At 35.2% G+C, this 20848-nt stretch overlaps 4 protein-coding genes across 5 annotated transcripts; all 4 read right to left on the minus strand.

Moving 5' to 3' along the window:
- Positions 1–1435: 1435 nt before the first annotated feature.
- LOC108208317 (cytochrome P450 714C2-like) lies at positions 1436–4120 on the minus strand. Its single transcript, XM_017378833.2, has 5 exons — positions 3711–4120; positions 3349–3575; positions 2929–3176; positions 2464–2815; positions 1436–2088 (listed from the first exon to the last, which is right to left on the minus strand). The coding sequence occupies exons 1-5, from the start codon at positions 4006–4008 to the stop codon at positions 1660–1662; spliced, it is 1554 nt and encodes a 517-aa protein (XP_017234322.1). The 5' UTR covers positions 4009–4120; the 3' UTR covers positions 1436–1659.
- Positions 4121–4980: 860 nt separating this feature from the next.
- Positions 4981–7121, minus strand: LOC108207479 (cytochrome P450 714C2-like). The gene is made up of 5 exons (XM_017377921.1): positions 6887–7121; positions 6520–6746; positions 6166–6413; positions 5680–6031; positions 4981–5409 (listed from the first exon to the last, which is right to left on the minus strand). The coding sequence occupies exons 1-5, from the start codon at positions 7119–7121 to the stop codon at positions 4981–4983; spliced, it is 1491 nt and encodes a 496-aa protein (XP_017233410.1).
- A 2270-nt stretch (positions 7122–9391) lies between these two features.
- Positions 9392–12367, minus strand: LOC108208805 (cytochrome P450 714C2-like). 2 transcript variants are annotated; one of them, XM_017379346.2, is made up of 6 exons: positions 12284–12367; positions 11638–12032; positions 11287–11513; positions 10881–11128; positions 10410–10761; positions 9528–10050 (listed from the first exon to the last, which is right to left on the minus strand). In XM_017379346.2, exons 2-6 carry the CDS (start codon positions 12023–12025, stop codon positions 9622–9624), a joined length of 1644 nt encoding a protein of 547 aa, XP_017234835.1. In that variant the 5' UTR covers positions 12026–12032; positions 12284–12367; the 3' UTR covers positions 9528–9621. The 2 variants fall into 2 exon arrangements, with proteins under 2 accessions (XP_017234837.1, XP_017234835.1); XM_017379348.2 differs by lacking the exon at positions 12284–12367 and having other exon boundaries at positions 9392–10050; positions 11638–12165.
- Positions 12368–14057: 1690 nt separating this feature from the next.
- On the minus strand, positions 14058–16208 carry LOC108208149 (cytochrome P450 CYP736A12). Its single transcript, XM_017378645.2, has 2 exons — positions 15471–16208; positions 14058–15054 (listed from the first exon to the last, which is right to left on the minus strand). Exons 1-2 carry the CDS (start codon positions 16164–16166, stop codon positions 14227–14229), a joined length of 1524 nt encoding a protein of 507 aa, XP_017234134.1. The 5' UTR covers positions 16167–16208; the 3' UTR covers positions 14058–14226.
- Positions 16209–20848: the final 4640 nt, after the last annotated feature.

A 20848-nucleotide genomic window follows, 5' to 3' on the forward strand; every position in this document is an offset into this window, starting at 1 on the left:
GGGATTTAATTTGGTGAAATTTGATGGATTTGTATTTAAGTTGCAGGTTGAGTGGCCGTGACTACATAAGAAAGAGTTAAATTTACTGTCGTCTTTACATGAGCAATGGGGCAAAGTTTATAGTGCATTTCACAATGAACAGTGGCTGGCTCAGTGAAAAAGTGTATATGTCTCAACCTGCGGACTTGTGAATGCAATTCACCCTATTCTGGCTTCATACGGACTCGTTCAAGCTTGAAGGCTTTGGAACAAAAAACCATCAAATACCTTCTGTGTTTTTCTATATTAAATATCCAAATATGTGATTATGCACGTCTATGTGATGACCTATAATTGTCACAATTCACAAGTAATTCCTGGGCAGCTAGGAGAATTCACTTGACAACTTGGCTCTGAATTTGTACTTGTTGAAATATAGCATAAGACCCATTTGGGGCCTTCCTCTAACACGTTAAGGTTTTAAATGTACTGGTTCTCAACATGATATCAGAGCTAGAGCAAGTCCAAGAGTGCCTCAAATTTATGTCCTAAATCAAAATTTAAGGCATTTGAAGCAAATGGATGCTCCAACAATGTCCTAGTGGTGCCTTAAAGCACTAGGACATCTCTCAAATGCCTTATTTTTGAGGCACAAGTATGCATGCCCTAAGAGCAAGTCCAACAGTGTCCTAACAAGTGCCCTATAAATATAATAAAAAATAGTGTCCTAGCAATTTAGGACATCTTTTTGATACATGAACTCCAACAACATGCCTTATTTGTGTGCCCTTATTATTAAACTAATAATTTATTTGAATTAAAATTGGAGGGAAGTGAAAAAGTAAGAGGAGAGAGATGCATTGAAATGGTGGGAAGTTAATATTTTAATGAGAAAATTAGTTTAGGACATGCTTAGAAGTGCCCCAAAAATGAGGCACTTGTTGGATGTCTAGTGGTTTAAGGCACCATTAGGACATTGTTGGAGTACACATTTCATCCATTTGTCTTATATTTTAACTTAGGACATCCATTTAAGATATTATTGGACTTGCTCTAAATTATTTCTACCAATAAAAAATTAGTTTTCTCTCATTTCAACACATCCCTCTCTTCTCTCCTTTTCCTTTCCCTCCAACAATAATTCGAATATATTACTATTTTAATAATAAGGCATATTGTTGGAGTTGGTATATTAAAATGATGTCCTAAATCACTAGGACACTATTTTTTATTATATTTATCATGGAATGTATATTCAATGCAAACTTCACAACTTTCCAAACAAAACTATATTTTCAGTAAAGCATCTAAGAGATTTAGTGTGTTTATGTGGCTGTGGTTGGATACTTGGTGATGATATTGTGATAAATTATCATCGCCTAATTTAGCACAGTTGAAGCTAAATTATTCACCAGTTTTGATCATATACACTTGGTGTAAAACTTTTGGCTGTTTTATCAAGACCACTCGTAGTACTGAACTACTGATTGATCCCATTAGAACAGTAACACTAACTAGAATGACTGACTTAGGCCACTTCATTTTTAACATTCAGTAGATCTAACTTGTATATTTGGACTATGCCATACAAAGAAGTTACATAGATACTTCTCGATCACTTCTGAAATAGGCTATGTATATAGTTGTAGCACACATGGGTTGGACTGCTTCCTTACAAAATTACAACTTTTGAAAGATGAGTTTGACTCCATACTTAGGCTCTAGAAGTACATTAAAGTTGGGAACATGATAATAATTTGGCGAGAGCGAGAAAGAGAAATTTGCCAAGACCATGGAAAACATAACTGTGAGCTCCATCATGCCCAGGTTCTTCCCAGGACATGTGCGTGGGCCAAGGCCGAATGGTATATAAGCCTGTGGGATTTTGCAGGCTCCCGAGACACCATTACAAAATCTTTCAGGATTAAACTTGAGAGCATCTGGTCCCCAAAGCTGAGGGTCTCGGTGCATAGCTATTGGCCATATCCATGTGTTGACACCTTTTGGAACACGCACCTTGCTTCCAATTTGTACATCCGCCAGGGCCTCCCGGACTGTAAATCCTACTCCAGGATAAAGTCTCAAGATCTCCTGAATTATCATCTTCAGCTGCAGCAAAAGAATCACGAATTAATTTTGGCTCTGAAAATTTGGATTCTAATGGTTACAGGTGTGCACATTTAAAACCCTCGATATACAATGATGCACACTTCAAACCTTATACTACTACAGAACATCAAGGACCCTGCAGTTCTTATTTAGACAACTTTTAGTGAGTATTTCTAATTATTAAAATCTGATTGTTCGATTAATTAAGGTTGGGGTTAAAATGTCCACGCATAAAGGTCAGGGTGCTATGGCCTATGTGTTCATTTGTGTAGAGATCAAGATCCCATAAATTGTGAATTAGATAAATAATTTAGTTGACCACTGCTCAAGAGGGGCATATCAAAACATATAGATAAACTGTAAAGAGGGACATACTACTCTCATCTTGCCAAGCTTTTCGGAATCTGGAATCTGGCCTCCACAAACTTTCAAAACCTCAGCACGTGCACGAGCTTGCCATTCAGGATGCAATGCCAGTAACATTAGACCCCAAATTCCAGTGATTCCAGGAACATCCATTGCTACGATGCAGAGCTCCTTGCAATTATCAACTATAAATTGTTGAGGCGTGGATGACCCAAGCTCACCATACTTTGAAGCTTCCACAAGAGTGTGTATCATGTTTTTGCTCTCACTGACATCACAATTCTTTGTTAAATCTAGGATACTCCTGTATATCTCCTTCTCAATTCTCCATTGATCTTTATTTTTCTTGGTTGGAAAAAATCTGAAAACAAGAAAGTCCGGTCGTTAAAAAATCTGAATCCCCTCCAGAAGATGTTCTTGCATGAATTTTCATCAAGGTTTTCATTTATAATTTTAATTTATGCAGGACCTCACCTATAGAAAGGACGGCCATCCAGTACTGTTGGTGATCCAGAAGCTTCCATAAGATCCCTACACTTGGAAAACAAGTCCTTTGTTGCAGCATCATATCTGCCAAACATGACATTGGAGAATATAGTTGACGTAAATTTCTTGACATAATCATCCACTCTTATATCTGCAATTCCGCCCTCAGTTTCAATCAGTTTCTCCCATGATTTGACAAGTGTGTTCCCAGATTCAAGCACTATAGAATACATGTTCTGCAATAAGTAAATTATCAATACACTGACGAGTATATTATCAATAAACAGTGAGGCCGCATTTCAAACAAGCATAAGGCTGCTTTCTCTATACTTGCAATTAAGATGCCTTAGAGACAAAATACAGCTTCTAAGCTTAGGACCGTTAAGCGCAGAAGATAAATATATATACCTTAACTTTGTCCATGTAAAGTGTAGGAGCAATGGATTTTCTCTGGTGATCCCAAACCTCCTTACTTGTCGTGAGAATACCTTTGCCTAATAGAGGCCCCCGGTCCTTCTGCAAGTAAGATGGCTTCCCCAAGTCTAATGACTTGCACTGACTCATCTCCCTCACCAATTCACCATCTCCTATATACAAAATCTGTACCTTTCCCAGAGCAAAAGTGAATGTTTTTCCTGCCATTGATATTAACATTACATCTAAAAATAAAATCAAAGGTCGAGAGAGTACTAGAATCCTTGCAGCAAGCCTGCATTTAATAAAGAATGTTCGTATGAATCATCAAAAATTATAGGAGCATATAAACATACCAAATTGCTTGGTCCATTGACTGATGTGTGGAAGAAGTATAGACCGGCAGTCAAGTGACAGGGGCTCATTCACATTGTAAGTCGAAGCATCTGCTTCCAATACCTTAGACCTGATCTTTTGTATATCAGGAATGTTTCCTAAAACAAAACTGGGCTTAGGACCATCAATTCCTTGCTTTTGAAGCTTGGCTCGAAGGATTTTAGCTTTCAGGAACAAATCATAAACCGCATACATTATCAAGCAAAAGAGTAACAAAACAAATGCAAGGAATGCACAAGGAAGCAGAGCTATTTCCATTGTTATTTCTGGCAGTGTTGATTGTGCTACTTACTATTCCTATATATACACCTTTATTGGCAGAGTATTTAAACAAGAGTTTTAGATAACTTGATTTTCAATTATTATGCACAGCATTACCAGAAAATTTGTACAGAAATATAAATGGCAGATCAGATAAATTTAATAGAGCAGTATAAGGCATTTCCCTCAAGTGGTATAATTGACAATGTGGAATCTCAGTGATAACAAGCGAATAATTCCTTTTTATAGCCACATAACTTAGGCTTTTCTTTTCTTTAAATTGTTTTTACCGGACTTGAATCATCAACCTGTTATCGAGACAAAACCAAAAATTTCATTTGGCATTTTACCTTCAGAGAGATTGTGTTAACACTAGAATAAGAAGTGTCTAGTTCTACAAACTTACAAAGTTATTTTATCTTAAAAATTTAAGTATATTTTAAATAGTGAGGCCAACACTTATTTTTATCATATCCAGAGAAAGATGTGTATATGGGTATTCTCATGCACGCCAGAGCCTCTTTCATGTAAAGTTTGGCAGCTGCTAAATAACTTTATGTGTAGTCATATATAGGTAGCCTATAGATAAGTTGGTGTAAAATTCAGTACCAGCTGATCCCTGCTTTACAAGTTATTGCTATATGCTGATAGAAACAATTAACAGATATGAAGGCACAATATTTGGACAAGGATATTGTGGTTATTATCCACGGCCCATCTGATAGCGTCAAAGCAAAATTAGTTAATTACATTTGATCATAAACACTTGGTGTAAAGCTGTTGGGATCTTAGTCCAGCAAAATCGCGATATTAAGGATGGCTTAGGTCAGTTTATTTCAAATATTCAGGACATCTGAACTGAACTGCTATTATTTTGGACCATGCCATGCATAAGAATTACATATATACTTCTGGAAATGGTGATGTATATAGTTGTGTCACATGTGGGTAGGACTATTTCCATACAAATTACAACTTGCGTACGATGAGATTGACCCCGTACTTAGGCTCTAGAAGTACATCAAACCTGGGAACATGACGATAATTAGGTGAGATGGAGAGTGAGAATTTTGACAAGACCAGGGAAAACATAACTTTGAGCTCCATCATGCCCAGGTTCATTCCAGGACATGTTCGTGGGCCGAGGCCGAATGGTATATAAGCCTGAGGTATTTTGCAGGCTTGGGAGATCCCATTAGCAAATCTCTCTGGGTTGAACTTGAGAGCATCTGGACCCCAGAGCTGTGGGTCTCGGTGTAGAGCTGCTCCCCATATCCAGATGTTTACACCTTTTGGAACACACAACTTCTTCCCTATTTGTACATCTGCTAGTGACTCTCGGACTGTAAATCCTACTCCTGGATAAAGCCTCAGTATTTCCTGAATTATCATTTTGAGCTGCAGCAAAAGAATTACAATTTAAGTTTCGAAGCTTCACCAAAATTTTGAACACAGAAAACACAGTACTAAATCATCACTTAAAATCTCATTCTTGGTAAAACTATAAGAGTACTTTTCGGACCCTGTTGTACTTAATGAGACACCTTGTATTGAGTATTTATGCATTATGAATGTTAGGTTTTATCTATATCTGCCTAAAACATCAAGATCCAATTATTGTTATCTGGCTTTTTAAGTTACATAGAGATATTTAAGTGAGTAACATACTACTCTCATCTTGCCAAGTTTTTCGGCATCTGGTGTCTGGCCTCCACAAACATCCATTACTTCAGCACGAGCACGAGCTTGCCATTCTGGATGCATTGCCAATAACATTAGACCCCAAATTGCAGTAATGCCGGGAACATCCATTGCTACAATGCAGAGCTCCTTGCAATTATCAACTATAAATTCTTGGGGTGTAGATGACCCAAGCTCACCATGCTTAGCACCTTCCACAATAGTTTGTATCATGCTTTCACCCTCCCTCATTCTACACTTTTTTGCTAATTCAAGGATAAGCCAGTATATTTCCTTTTCTAGTCTCCTTTGCTCTTTATTTCTCTTGGTAGGAAAAAATCTGAAAATTCGAAAGTACAGATGTGTAATGTATTAATATTTGACCCTCCTCCAAAAGATGTTCTTGCATGGATTTACAACATTAGTTTTAATGTATCATTGAAGTAATAATTTACAGAGGTCTTGACTCTTTACCTGTAGAAAGGACGACCATCGAGTACAGTAGGTGATCCTGAAGCTTCCATGAGATCCCTACATTTGGAAAATAAGCCTTTGTGTGCAACATCATATCTTCCAAACATGACATTGGAGAATATACTTGAGGTAAAATTCTTCACGTAATCATCCACTCTTATATCTGCAATACCACTCCCAGTTTCAACCATTTTCTCCCATGATTTGACGAGTGTGTTCCCGGATTCAAGCATTATACTAAGCATGTTCTGAAAGAATCAAAGCATTAATTTTAAACAATTACATCTCAGGGCTGTTCAGAACTGTCAGCATAACATATCAAAATTTTGTTTTTAGTACAGGAATGACACACACCTTAACTTTGTTCACATAGAGAGTAGGAGCAATGGTATTTCTCTGGTGAGTCCATACCTCCTTACTCGTCGTAAGAATGCCTTTACCAAGAAGAGGACCCCTGTCTTTCTGCAAGTAAGATGGCTTCCCCAAGTCTAATGATTTGCAATAACTCATCTCCTTCACCAATTCTCCATGTCCTACATACAAAATTTGTACCTTTCCCAGAGCAAAAGTAAAAGTTTTTCCTGCAAATTGATAGACATTACGATCACATCTACTAAAGCATAGCCAAGGGAAGTTTTAGAACCCTAGAAGCAAAATTGCATTTATTGAAGAAGGATTGCTATAAAGAAGAAAATTAAGATGTAAAAAGATGCAAATATACCAAATTGCTCGGTCCACTGACTGATATGTGGAAGGAGTATAGAGCGACAGTCAAGTGACAGTGGCTTGTTCAAATTGCAAGTTGAAGCATCTGCTGCAGATACCTTAAGCTTAATCTTCTGTATATCAGAAATATTTCCATAAACAAGACCGGGCACGGGACCATCAATTCCTTGCTTTTGAAGCTTGGCTCGAAGGATTTTAGCTTTCAGGCACAAATCATAAACAACATACATTATCATGCAAAACAATAAGAAAACAAATATAGGAAATGCACAAGGAAGCGAAGCTATTTCCATTTTGATTTTGGCAATCTTGCTTGTGATAATAAATACTCCAAGATTTATTAGTCAAGCACCTTTATAAATGAACTAATGTAAAGTCCCAATGAGAACAAGTGAATGACTACCTTATATAGCTACAGAAATTGGGATTTTCTTCTTCTTTAAAAGTAGCATGGTATAGAAATTCACACAAACAATTGGCGCTTCTGCCGACTTGAACATTCAACCACTTATTAGTAACAGAAGGATTCTCCACCACGATATCAAGTCTCTAGTTAGAAATTTATTTTAGCAAACCAAAAAAAAACGTTCATTTGGACTTTGGCATTTATCTATACAGAGAGATTGTGTGAAATGCTGCCATTTATTTTGTTATCATAATTTAAAGATTTTCAGAAAAAGTAGACTGCCAAGGGGAAATTTTAAAATTTGCCGTTTATTTTGTTATCATGATTTGAGAAATATAACTGGTACTCTAATGCCTGCCATAGATTCTTTCTTGTCAATATTGGCAGCTGCTATTCTGCAAACCTTTGTAAGTAGGAAGCATTTAGATAAGTTGGTGAAAATTCAGTACCTGGTACTGGTAGCTGCCTGCTATACAAGTTGAAATTTAGAACCTGTGGTTACCGACATCCATAACAATCACTAACTTATGCAGGGGTTCAGATTGTTTGTGTGTGAAGATTGCAGTCTAGACCTGAAAGTTATGTTGCTATTATCTGTTTAAAAAGGATCAGTATGATCTGATATACCATAGAAAACCACCTGACAGCCTATTGAAATTAATATGGCCAAGTGTAGGATCTTTCTTTCATTTGCAGAGATTCACGAATTATCTCTTGGTATTGTAACGTATTGAACTTGGGCGGGACATTTGCCCATGAGTCGCAATTTCTATGAATACTCTTCTGTGCTTTTGTTTCACTAGATTAACTTGGGTCTTTGTAGGTCTCAATTCAGGTGACCGTGGTGTGGGTTTTCTCTAAAACCGCAAAACAAACCGTGCATGTGGTTTGGTTGAAATTTGAACCACAACCGCGTCGTATAAAAACCGCATAATCGATGCGGTTGCGGTTGCACGTTTATAAATAAAAATTTAGTTTAAATTATGAATACAATTTTAAATATGATAATTCAAACATATTTTACGATAGATTTATATGATTTTATCATTTCATAGCTACATGAATTATTAAAAAATATAAACAAAAAAGGTTAATTATCAAGTCGGTCACTGAAGTGGGCTTAATGTATCAAATTGGTCACTGAACTCAAAACGGTATCAAGATGGTCACTGAAGTGGCCATAAAGTACCTTGAAATATAAGTTCAAGCAGTAAAAATATTATTTATAAAGTTTTGTACATTATTTTTGAATGTTATCAAAACCAAGTAAAAACTTATGACTTCTAATATTTATGATAATATATTTAGATTTTATCAAGTTTATTTATTATTTATTTTTAATTAAAACAAAAAAATAACTATATAATAAAATATAAATAATAAATAAACTTGATAAAATATAAATATATTATTTTAAATACTAGAAGTCATAACCTTTTAGTTGGTTGTGTTAACATTTAAAAATAATGTGTAAAATTTTATAAATAATATTTTTACTATTTGAACTCATATTTCAAGGTACTTGTTTGATATTTATAGTGACTTTAGTGACCATCTTGATACCGTTTTGAGTTCAGTGGCCAACTTGATACATTAAACCCACTTCAGTGACCAACTTGATAATTTACCCTAAACAAAAATATAAATATAATAATAATGATTAGTAAGAGATATGTTATATTAGTATAATCGTTTTACAAAAATTTGGTATGTTAGTAATGCTAGGTTTATAGAATAATAATTAACTATTATTTGAACTAGTATATTTGGATATGTCATTATATTGTGGTGTGGTTTGAACCGTATTAGTAATATGTCAAATCGCAACCCGCACCGAGCGGTTCGTGAAAAATTCAACCTACACCACAAAATTTAAAAACTGCGTTTTGTGATGCGGTGCGGCCGGTTTGGATGGTTTCGTCATCACGCTGCAATTCACTACTGTAACATAAACGAGCTTTCAGTTTACCGTTTAAAATATAATCATCTATTAACCCGAGTTCACCAAAATTGAAGGGCAGTTTACTATCATCATCAAGGACTGATAGACAGTAGTCAAGCAATACTGATCGTTAATTGACTATGTACATTAGGTTGATGTAAAACTTTGGGCATTTCAGTCAAGAACAAGCACATTCTTACAATTTACAGTGAAACCAGCAAGGAGTACTTGGGAGTTGGGACACTTTATTTTAGTGTTCAGGATATCTGAACAGCTATATTTTACATTGCTGTCAAACACAGGCACCATCCCGGAAATACCTATGTAAGCTAAGTATACAGTTGGTGGCAGCCGGGCATGGGTTGAAGTATGTTTAGAGATATCACAGCTTCTGAACAAGGAGATTGACTCCATATTTGGGCTCTACAAGTACACCAAACCTAGGAACATGTTGATAATTAGGCGAGAGAGAGAATGAGAATTTTGACAAGAGCAGCGCAAACAAAATTTTGAGCTCCATCATGGCCAGGTTCCTTCCCGGACATGTTCGTGGCCCAAAGCCAAATGGTATATAAGCCTGTGGGATTTTACAGGCTCCTGCGACCCCATTAGCAAATCTCTCTGGGTTGAACTTGAGAGCATCTGAACCCCAGTGCTGAGGATCTCGGTGCAGAGCTGCTGCCCATATCCAAATGTTGACTCCTTTTGGAAGGCACAACTTCTTCCCAATATGGACATCGGCTAGTGCCTCCCGGGATATGAATCCTACCCCTGGATACAGCCTCAATATCTCCTGGATGATCATTTTGAGCTGCAGCAAATAAAACAAGACTTTATATTGGCATGGCATAAATGAGGTCCCTGATGTATATCCATTAAAGCAATAAAGCCTCAAAGCTAATAAATTAGACATGTCGAATCCTACCGTCCTTAATGAGAGCTTTATTGAGCTGTGAGCATTTACAAATCATTAGGGCTCAGATTATTCAATTTATTAAAGGTATAAGTTAAAAATTACTATACATCAATATATGGCAGCGTCCTATATGTTCGTGCTTATAATCATCAAAGACTCCATTTACTGTCATTTTAGGCTTTTAGTGTAATTTATGCCCATTGCTTTAGGAGGAGCAAATCATAAAATTCAGAAAATTGTAGAAAGGGACATACTACTCCCATTTTGCTGAGCCTTTCGGTATCTGGAATTTGTCCCCCACAAACTTCCAATATCTCAGCACGAGCACGATCTTGCCATTCAGGATGCAATGCCAATAACATTAGACCCCAGATTGCAGTGGTACCAGGAACAAACAATGATACAACACAGAGTTCCTTGCAGTTATCAACTACAAATTGTTGAGGTGTAGATGGCCCAAGTTTTCCATGCTTAGAGCCGTCCACAAGAGTGTGTATCATGCTTTTAGCCTCACTCACACCACATTTCTTTGTCATTTCTAGGATAGTCCGGTATATCTCCTTTTCTAGTCTCCATCGTTCTCTATTTATTTTGGTGGGATAAAATCTGAAGAATCGAAAGTATGGATGTTTAACATCTGAACTCCATCTAAAAGAAGTTCTTGCATAAAACATCTATATAATGCAGCATTGGAAGAAAAAATTGTAATTCTGTGGTGGTCTCACCTATAGAAAGGACGGCCATTGGGTTCGTCTGGTGAGGCAGAAGCTTCCATGAGATCCCGACACTTGGAAAACAAGCCTTTTTCTGCAATATCATATCTGCCAAACATGACTCTGGAAAATATACTTGACATGAAATTCTTCACATCATCGTCAACTCTTATATCTGCAATGCCACCCTCAGTTTCAACTAGTTTCTCCCATGCTTTCACAAGGGTGTTACCAGATTCAAGTGCTATACTGAGCATGTCCTGAAATGATTAAGTTATCAATATGATGTGAGGATACATTTAAAACACAAGCACTACGGCTGCTTTCCCTGAAATTACAATTAAGCTGTCTTAACTCTTGAACACAGATTGTAAGCTCAGGACTCCTAGTTTAGCGTATTAAATTTTAATTCAAGTACCTTAACTTTGTCAACGTAAAGAGTAGGAGCAATGGTTTTTCTCTGATGAGTCCAAACCTCCTTATTCGTTGTGAGAAGACCCTTGCCCAATAGAGGGCCTCGGTCCTTCTGCAAGTAAGATGGCTTCCCCAGGTCTAATGATCTGCAAAGGCTTATCTCTTTTACCAATTCACTGTCTCCTATATACAAAATTTGTATGTTTCCCAGTGCAAAAGAGAAGGTTTTTCCTGCCATTGATATTATTATTTAGCATCTGTAGAAGCAATGGTGAGGAAGCTCTAGAAACCTAGCAGCAAATATTCAAGGAAAAATGTTTGTTCCGAATCAGACGAGAGTCGATAATATACATACCATATTGGTTGGTCCACTGACTGATATGTGGAAGCAGTACCGAACGACAGTCTAGTGACAGGGGCTCATTCAAGTTGGAAGTTGAAGCATCCGAATCCAGTTCCTTGGACTCAATTTTTTGTATATCAGGAACATTCCCTAAAATAAGACTAGGCCGAGGACCATCAATTCCTTGCCTTCGAAGCTTTGCTCGGAGAATTTTGGCTTTCAGGCATAAATCATAGATGGCATATATTATCAAGCAACACAGTAGTAAAACAAGTAGAGCTAATGCATTAGAAATCGATCTTTGTTCCATTGTACTTTCTTGACAGTAATTTTTGTGCACCTTCTGATCAAAGTATACTACTAAAACTTTTGAATATCCCAAATTCCGCAAGTTAAGCATCGCAAATCTGAAAAAAAAATGTATAACCTGAGACTTCACAGTATTACTATGCTTATTGCCTGGTATAAGAACACATTAGAAAAATCAGAGCAATATTTCACTCATATAATATAGCACAAGTGACTAAAATATTTAGTTCTAATTAGATCAAGTGAAAGCTACTCTATATATAGGCAACTAGTTCCCCTAAAGTTTGAGTTAGGGGTGTGCAAATACGGGGTCGAAACTGAACCGAAAAATTGAATTACACTGAACTACCATTTCATGCTCTCTCCGCGAGAATTTTCCGATAACTACAAGTGTCTTTGCCTTTTTCTGATATCTTCCATTTAAACATCTAAGTGGCACATGTAAAAATCAAATATCATGACATTGGCCCCTACATTCGCATCATAAATTTAGGCTTAATGCCTTCAAAAAATCGTTGATAGTATACTGCATCAATCATTTGTCAGGAACAGACTCCTCTTATTATTATGGATCTCTTCTTACTAATAAGAGTTGAGTAATAACTGATTACTAGAGTACCAGCTGGCTAAAACTGACGAATGATTCAGAACTTGTAGCAAACGAAAACCTGTATTATTTGAGAAAAATGCAAATCATAGGTACTTCAATCCATCTGTGGCCTGTTTGGCAGCCGTGACATTAAACATGTAAATATACAAACACAGTAATCTCTTACTCTGTACTGTTGCCGAACTTTATAGACTTAAGGACACTGAATTATTCACTATTTTCCAAAAATAACTGAAAGTTTGGCACTCGTTCCCGTTACTGCAGTCAGTCTCCATCAATACCTGTTCTTCTGGATACATGCAGGATTCAACACCTCCAAAATTAGCAAAAAAACTTCCATGCTCTATGATTTGTAAAATAATCTAGTTAAATGTACATTTAAACATAGAATCTAATTAATCCGCTCTAATTTTGGTTTAAAAAACGTCAATATTATGGGGCCGTTTGTCAGAGTTTAAAATAAGTGTTTCTTGCTTAAAGTAAAAAAGTGAAATAGAAGTTAAAAGCAAGTTAAGATTTATAAGTGATTAAAGTGTTTGGGAAAGAAGTAAAAGTCATGCCACACAAAAGGTTGTATTCTTAGCTTTTTACAAGTTTTCTTGACTTTTTACACAAACGGTACAAGTTTCTGACTTATAACTGCAGAAGTCTGATTTAAAAGCTCGGGCAAAGTATTATTAGTTGGGGGTGTAATTCTAGAATTTTATCTTACAAAATCGTGGCCAATATGAAAATCTTTTCAAGAGGAGTATTATAATAATAATTATTAAATAAAAATAAATATTAGATAACTAAAATTTGGTATTTTTCGTATTTGATACTCCACATAATTTTACTTATTTATAAAGAGTGTAGATTTTGAGAAAGAAGTATTTAAGGATAAATCTATATGCATCTCTGAACTTGCTAAATCAAAAAACGTAGTTTTGATTGCTAAGAACCAACATGCTTTCTTTTGAGTATAAAATACAACTTGCTATCTTTGATTGCCTGGTTGAACACACATACTACTTAGATTTCCATACATCTTGTTTTGCCCTGACAATCACAGGTACACGAAAAACATTAAATTTAACAAATTTTAACGTCAAAGTCATGCATAACCGGTATATCTTCAATATAGAATTTATGGAAAGCGAAGACTTGGTACAGCAACCAGATGTTTTGCTCTTTATGGCAAACCGAAAATATCATCCATATATTGAAGCTCTTTAACCAACTGAGCTACTACAACTTTTATATTTATGAGGCCCAAGTGCATACCTGGACTCAATGCCATGAAATTTCAAAACTATGTGGAAGCTTTCTCAAACTGATTAGCTTTGAAACAAGACCTCAAAGGGCTGCAATATGGAATCACCCAAAGAAATTAACTTTCATTTACTCTATATGCATTATCGGACCCTCGTATGGACAAGTCTTTCATTTACTCTATATGGATAATCGGACCCTCGTATGGACAACTGACAAGTCTTTCATTTACCCTATGCATAGCTGATATCGGCACCATATGTATGATCAAACTCGACTGCTGATAAAATAAAATTAAAAAAGAAAAAAAATGAAACAAACAAACCAGCTGGTGCAAAGCTGTTTTAGTCATTACATTTTTCCTGAAGAGTTTGAAAGTCTAACAGTTCAATTTAGCAGATAAAGCAAACATGATTGAAATAAAATGGAAATTATGGAAAGCGAAGAGTTGGTACAGCAAGCAGATGGTTTGCTCTTGGCACTGTTGCACCGTACATTTCATCCATATCCAACTCAGCAGGAGACATGCCAGAAGGTAGCTCCCAGTTGAAGCTGTGTACCAATTGAGCTACTACCAGTTTCACATTTATCAGGCCCAGGTACATACCTGGGCAAACTCTTCGTCCTGAACCAAATGGTATGAGTTCAAAGTTCTTCCCCCGAAGATCTATGTTACTGTCCATAAATCTTTCAGGACAAAATTCTTCAGCATTTGCAGACCAAATCTTCGGATCTCTTGCCATGCCCCAGATATTGACTATGATACGGGATTGCTTCGGTATGTGATAGCCATCAATCATAATGTCCTCCATAGACTCATGATGAACCAACAGTGGTCCTGCTGGATGGAGTCTCATGCCTTCCTTGACTACCATATCTAGGTAGGTCAGCTTTGACAAATGTGATTCTTCCACAAATTCGCAATCTGATATCACATTCCTGATTTCTGCTTGGAGATGTTGCATCACCCTTGGATTCCGCATAAGCTCTGACATGATCCATTCAATTGTAATTTGGGAGGTATCTATGGATCCGAAAATCATGTCCAGCAAGATTGCTTTGATATTTGTTCTGTCAACGATTTGCGCCAAATGCTCATGAGTGCTCCTTTCACTGTTTTTCAAAGATAGGATGATATCAACAAAATCCCCATGAGGCTTGTTGTGGCCTTTACTAGCATCTTCTTCATGATCATCAATAATATTTTCCAAGATTCTGTCTACTGCCTTGCTAGCTGCCCTGATTCGCCGAGTCCATCCCTGAAAAAACAATAATTATATCTGATCATATTATTTACATGTTTTTAAACTTGAATAATATCCAGAAGAGATCACTCCCTAGTACTTAATTTATGTGCCTCTACGCAAGTTACTTCAGCGTTAACCCCCAATCATATATTCATGTCATATAATTTAACAAAAAACGTTTATTTTGATCTAACTTCGCAAAATTTACCAAGATGTAATTTAATTTGAAATGAGTACTGCAAATAAGACCAGAAATGTATCGGTGATCCACTTGATACATTGGAACGAGGCAAGTGGCCTAACTGATAATTACCCCTAAAAAATCCGAGATAATAGATATGAAAAGTTTAATTGTTTTAGCATAGTTTTCAATCAAGATCAAGATACAGTATAATCATCTAAAAATGTCAGTATAAGATTTGAAAGACCTGGAGATCAAGTGCCCCCAAAAGGGGCACATAATCCGCAATGTTGAAGGCTCCCATGATCTCTGCCATCTCGTGTATAATCTCATTCAACTCACACTTGTCCTTTATGATCTCCCCAAACAACATCTTACAAGTCATGTCCACTGTCAGATGAGCCACCTTTTCGCTAACATCCACCACCTCCCCTGCCCCCGCAGATTTCCTGAGTGACTCCACCAGCATCCCCAGCTCCTTCCTTCTCCGCCCCGCGAAGGAATCGATCTTCGAGGCACTCAGAAGCTCCAGTGTGCAAAACTTCCTGACATTCCGCCAGTACGCCCCATACTCTGTAAAAATCATGCCTTTGCTGCCATACCATAAGTTCTCCGCAACTTGCATCTTGGGCCGGCTGGCGAAAACAGCATCATGGGTTCTGAGAAAGAGCTCGGCGGCGCCTGGAGAGGTGACTACAATAGTGGGAACGGAGCCGAGACGGAGGGACATTATGGGACCGTATTTTTGGGACAGCTTGTAGAGAGTTTGGTGTGGGAGTTTTCCTAGCATGTGGAGATGGCCTATGACAGGGAGGCCTGAAGGACCAGGCGGTGGTTTTTGGTGGCTGTCTGAGGTTTTGGGGAAGATGGTTTTGCAGAGACGGAGGAACGGCCAAAAGGCTGCAATAAGCACAAGCAGAACGGCAAATTCTGTGAGGGACATTTTGAAAAGGAGAGTGTTTGTAATCAAAGAAAGCGCACTTCAGGGAGAGATGGTTAATGTTTCACTCCGACCAATTCCGGCCTATATAGTAGTCCCTCACTCCCTCTGTCTCATTTTAGTTGTCACATTGTACCGGTTAAATTGACTAAAGTTTGACTGAATTTTATTAATGTTTTATCAATAGATAAAATAAAAAAAATATGTTATCGAAAATAATTTTTAATATACTTTAACATGTAATTTTCAATTTTTTAAGATAATGAAAAATTGACTTATAATCTTTGGTCAAAACTTAGTCAATTTAACCGACAAAAATCGAAATGTGACAACTAAAAAGGGCGGAGGGAGTATCTCCAATAATTAAATTTGGAAGGTTGTATTAAACCCGGATTTTAATTGATTTTGGAAAATGCATGATGCACATAATGTGTACAAAATTTTGTGCATAATGTGCTGGATTTTAGTTGGAATGGGCCCTCCTGCATTCACATCAAGCACCCCAATTAAAATATTCCACATCAATTGTCATGTCATTATATACAAATTTTATGTACACAACTATGCGCACCAAGCAATACTCACTGATTTTATGTGATATTGATTTTATACAGATTCTATATAAATGTCGCATAGTTGATATAGAGGATTTAGGATTTGATAAATTGAAATACACCGATCAGTTGCAGATAATTCATCATTTTATAATGTCCAAAAAACTCCATCACCATTTAAATACTATCAGATTTTAATATATTTTAAATAATCCTCCTCCCTCCGTTTCAAAATATATGTCCACCTTAGAAAAAAAAATTGTTTCAAAATACTTGTTCACTTCAACTTTCAATGTTAATTTATAGTCCCAAAATCAACTCTCCTTCACATATTACTAATTTACTAGCTTATAGCCCGTGCAAGGCACGGGAGCTTTTTAATTATTTATAAATTTTTAAAATATATTTTAAATGGTGTGAAAAATTAAATTTATAAATAATAAATTAAAATTATATGTATCATGCCAAAGTATTAAATTCTTTCTATCAAATTTTAAAATTTTTTAAGTAGAATATGTGACGCCAACTCCTATTAGATTATATTTATAAATATATTTTATATTAGAATTATTATACTGTGATTCAAATATTTTTCTAAAAATTTTTATGGTTCGAGATTAAAATTGATAAACACAATTTATTTTGAACTAAGAAGATGAATCATAAACATGCAATAAGATAGTAGAATTTGTTTTGGATTAAGAAAACGTTTTAGTATTCGTTCCTCACATAAATCGGGCATATTTATTTTAAAATATATTAGATAAAAATAATTTTGTGACGGTGCGATTTATACGATTCTACAATTAAAATTGGTAGGAAACATTTATTTTGGATTAAAAAAAACCAAAAACACATGAAAGACAGAATTTGTTTTGGATTTAGAAAAAGAATTATAAACATGTAGATATCAGTTTCCTTATATAACATAATTTAATTTTGTCTTAATCTAACGGTACTTATTTGTTCAATATACGATCCAACGGATGATAAGCTTTTGAATCATAGGACCATGCGACCAAATTATCTCCCTTACGCTTATTATATATAAGTATATAATATTTCCAAGATCAACCATACACCACATATTATACACCACATATTATGTTCAATTAATGACTTAATACACATCTTTTTTCTCACAATCCACTTTTCTTAAATTATGTGATTTTTTAAAAGTGGACATGTAATTTGAAACGGAGGGAGTAATTCAATACCATCGTTTTTTAAGCATAATTTAAAATAATGATTGAATATTACCATATTAATTTAAAATCCTAATTGAATACCCTAATAATCTGATGAATTTTTTAAAGTCCGAGTTGAATGCACTTAGATTTCATAAATGAAAAAAAATCTTTTAAAATAACAATTTAGTAAATATTTTTAGATTAAAAAATGTTGGTTGGTTAATTCATATTTTTAAGGAAAATGCTAGACTCCAAAAAATATTTTCAATTTTTTTCCAAATCTTAGTTGGTAAATTCCCACTAATGGCACTCAGTCCATGCGTATAAATTATTTAATTAAAATCAATCATTTATCAGTCACGTCATTTAAAAAAATGAGATAAGCACTACTCCCTCCATCCCATTTTAAGTGTCCACTTTGCCAAAAAAAAAAATTCCCAAAATATGTGTCATACTCTTTAACCCATGCAATTTTTTACTAGTTCCAATATAGTATTAAATACAACCAACAAGCCTTTCCTAAATTCATTAATGCATTAATGTAGGGAATATGAATGTATAGTACTCCCTCCGTTTCAAATTAGATGTCCACTTTCAAAAAATCACACAGTTTAAGAAAAGTGGTTGTTCACAAATTAATTGCATTAAATGAGTATAATATGTGGTGTGAGATTGATCTAGGAAATATAAATAAGAGATATGTGGGGGAAAATTGACTTTGGAAATATGATTTTGCATTGAAAGTTGAAGTGGACAAGTAATTTGAAACAAAAAATTTTCTTGAAAGTGGACATGTAAATTGAAACGGAGGGAGTATAATTTGAAGTGAAAAAAGGTCAAATACACGGTATTTAAGTAGGAGTGATGCTATACGTAATTAATATTTATAAAAACCAAGGTGAATAGGTGTGTGAAGATAATGATAAAAACATCACATTAATTGTTTCTTAAGATGTGTGAAATTTGCAAAGTAGACACTTAAAATGGGATGGAGGGAGTACTATTTTTAATATTTGTCAAGTTGTGAGTGCATTTATAGAGATAATAAATCACAATAATGATATTGGGTACAAAATTTTGTTACAAAATGACGTGATACTGTGAATTGAGAAAATTAATGTGAATACAGGGGTCCACTGTTTTTTAAAAGCAACAGGGGCCCACTTTTATTTAAGTTATAACGAACAAAAAATATGACACTATGCATCTTTGTACCAATTTTGTATCTCTTCCCTTTATCTATAAATTATCGATTATTGTGCACTATTATTTTGTCATAACACTTTCATATTACCAAAATACAATACCGAAAGAAAGAGCTTCTATTAGACATGAAGATCTTTCACCTAACCACGGGACATGCTATGTCCCATGAAAATTTAGATAAAAAAATCTTGATCTTTGGAAAAAAACACTTGAAAGAAAAACAAAATCCGTGGACCTAAAAAGAAAAGGTTCAATAAAAAAAAATCTACCGACTAGTCTAAGGTCATGCAAAGATGGCCTATCTTTATTATTTAAGTTATAACCAACAAAAAAATATGACAGTATGTATCATTATACCCAATTTTGTATCTCTCGCGCTTCTCTTTAAATTATGGAATACTGAGAGTATCCTCGAGGGTGTATTGGGCGATTGCTCTTGTACAGTGAAACTATTCAAATCATGTTGTTGTGTTCTTTAGACGATACTATAGTTTGTTTACCCAACCTTCTCAACGCAATGTCATCTATGAGAATATCCATAAAATTAAAAAAAAAATTAACATATAATAACACAAACTTGACTAATGTTTATCAAATGATATAAAGATAAATTAAATATACCAGAATGGATGTTGTTTTGCTCTGGTTTACTTTTTTTTCAGTCAGACAAACTATCGCGCTGGATTTTAGAAGCTGGAAACCATATAAAACACAATGTACAACAAAATCAATATTAGGCGTATCCATATGCATACTTCCTTGATGTATGTTTGATTTCCTCGAACTAAATGAACCTCCTTCAACAAATCCCAGAAGGACAGCATACGTTGTCAACATGCCGGTTCTCTTTATCAGATGGAGGCTTACCAATTCTCCATGTTCTGATATCAATCACTAACACACACAAAAATTAAGTTTTATAAGAATGGATTAAACCAAACACAAACAAATCACAAAAACACTGTCCACACGCTTGACCTATCAGAATTTTTTTTTTGGATGTCCCCTCTTGCGACAGACATAATCATTATCAAGTGATGAATCAACGGAACCAAGATCTTTTAATACGGGATATTTTGCAAGTCTTCCTCTTTTTCTAGCCGTATTTTGTGTTCAGAATCAGTTTGGGTTCGTCCTCGATTCTGGAAAATTCGGAATGATTTTTGTTGATGTTACAATTGGCCATGCAACCTAATTTGGTTCAAAATCTTTTGGAACGAATTACTATGATCGATACGATCAAAACTCTAAATTTTGTTGTTACGTTTTATTGTTGTGATCAAGGAAAAAACAGAGGATAAAAAACGGATTAGTTATTTAATTGGTCACTGAAGTGAGCTTAATGTATCAAATTGGTCACTGAAGTGAAAACGGTATCAAGATGGTCACTAAAGTCATCATAAATATCAAACAAGTACCTCGAAATATGAGTTCAAGTAGTAAAAATATTATTTATAGAGTTTTACACATTATTCTTGAATGTTACCACAACCAAGTGAAAGGTTATGATTTATAGTATTTATAATAATATATTTAGATTTTTTCAAGTTTATTTATTATTTTTAATTAAAACAAAGAAAATAACTATATAATAAAAAAATAAACTTGATAAAATCTAAATATATTATCATAAATACTACTCCCTCCGTCCCCCTCAATTGTTTACATTGGAGGGAGACACGGAGACCAAGACAATGTATAAAAAATAGCAAAGTTAGATAAAAAGTGGGTAAAA

The sequence above is a fragment of the Daucus carota genome, chromosome 2 (assembly GCF_001625215.2).
Source record: "Daucus carota subsp. sativus chromosome 2, DH1 v3.0, whole genome shotgun sequence".
NCBI classification, from domain to species: domain Eukaryota; kingdom Viridiplantae; phylum Streptophyta; class Magnoliopsida; order Apiales; family Apiaceae; genus Daucus; species Daucus carota.

Excerpts from the sequence above, each read along its gene's own strand:
- LOC108208149 (XM_017378645.2), bottom strand. The coding sequence starts at position 16,166 with ATGTCCCTCACAGAATTTGCCGTTCTGCTTGTGCTTATTGCAGCCTTT. Across the intron at positions 15,055-15,470 it reads TGGGGGCACTTGATCTCCAG|GGATGGACTCGGCGAATCAG; the intron begins GTCTTTCAAATC and ends TTGTTTTTTCAG.
- LOC108208805 (XM_017379348.2), bottom strand. The coding sequence starts at position 12,025 with ATGCTTAACTTGCGGAATTTGGGATATTCAAAAGTTTTAGTAGTATAC. Across the intron at positions 11,129-11,286 it reads TTTACGTTGACAAAGTTAAG|GACATGCTCAGTATAGCACT; the intron begins GTACTTGAATTA and ends TAATCATTTCAG. Across the intron at positions 10,051-10,409 it reads GGCTCAGCAAAATGGGAGTA|CTCAAAATGATCATCCAGGA; the intron begins GTATGTCCCTTT and ends TATTTGCTGCAG.
- LOC108208317 (XM_017378833.2), bottom strand. The coding sequence starts at position 4,008 with ATGGAAATAGCTCTGCTTCCTTGTGCATTCCTTGCATTTGTTTTGTTA. Across the intron at positions 3,177-3,348 it reads TTTACATGGACAAAGTTAAG|AACATGTATTCTATAGTGCT; the intron begins GTATATATATTT and ends TACTTATTGCAG. Across the intron at positions 2,816-2,928 it reads GATGGCCGTCCTTTCTATAG|ATTTTTTCCAACCAAGAAAA; the intron begins GTGAGGTCCTGC and ends TCTTGTTTTCAG.
- LOC108207479 (XM_017377921.1), bottom strand. The coding sequence starts at position 7,121 with ATGTATGTTGTTTATGATTTGTGCCTGAAAGCTAAAATCCTTCGAGCC. Across the intron at positions 6,414-6,519 it reads TCTATGTGAACAAAGTTAAG|AACATGCTTAGTATAATGCT; the intron begins GTGTGTGTCATT and ends TGATTCTTTCAG. Across the intron at positions 5,410-5,679 it reads AACTTGGCAAGATGAGAGTA|CTCAAAATGATAATTCAGGA; the intron begins GTATGTTACTCA and ends CTTTTGCTGCAG.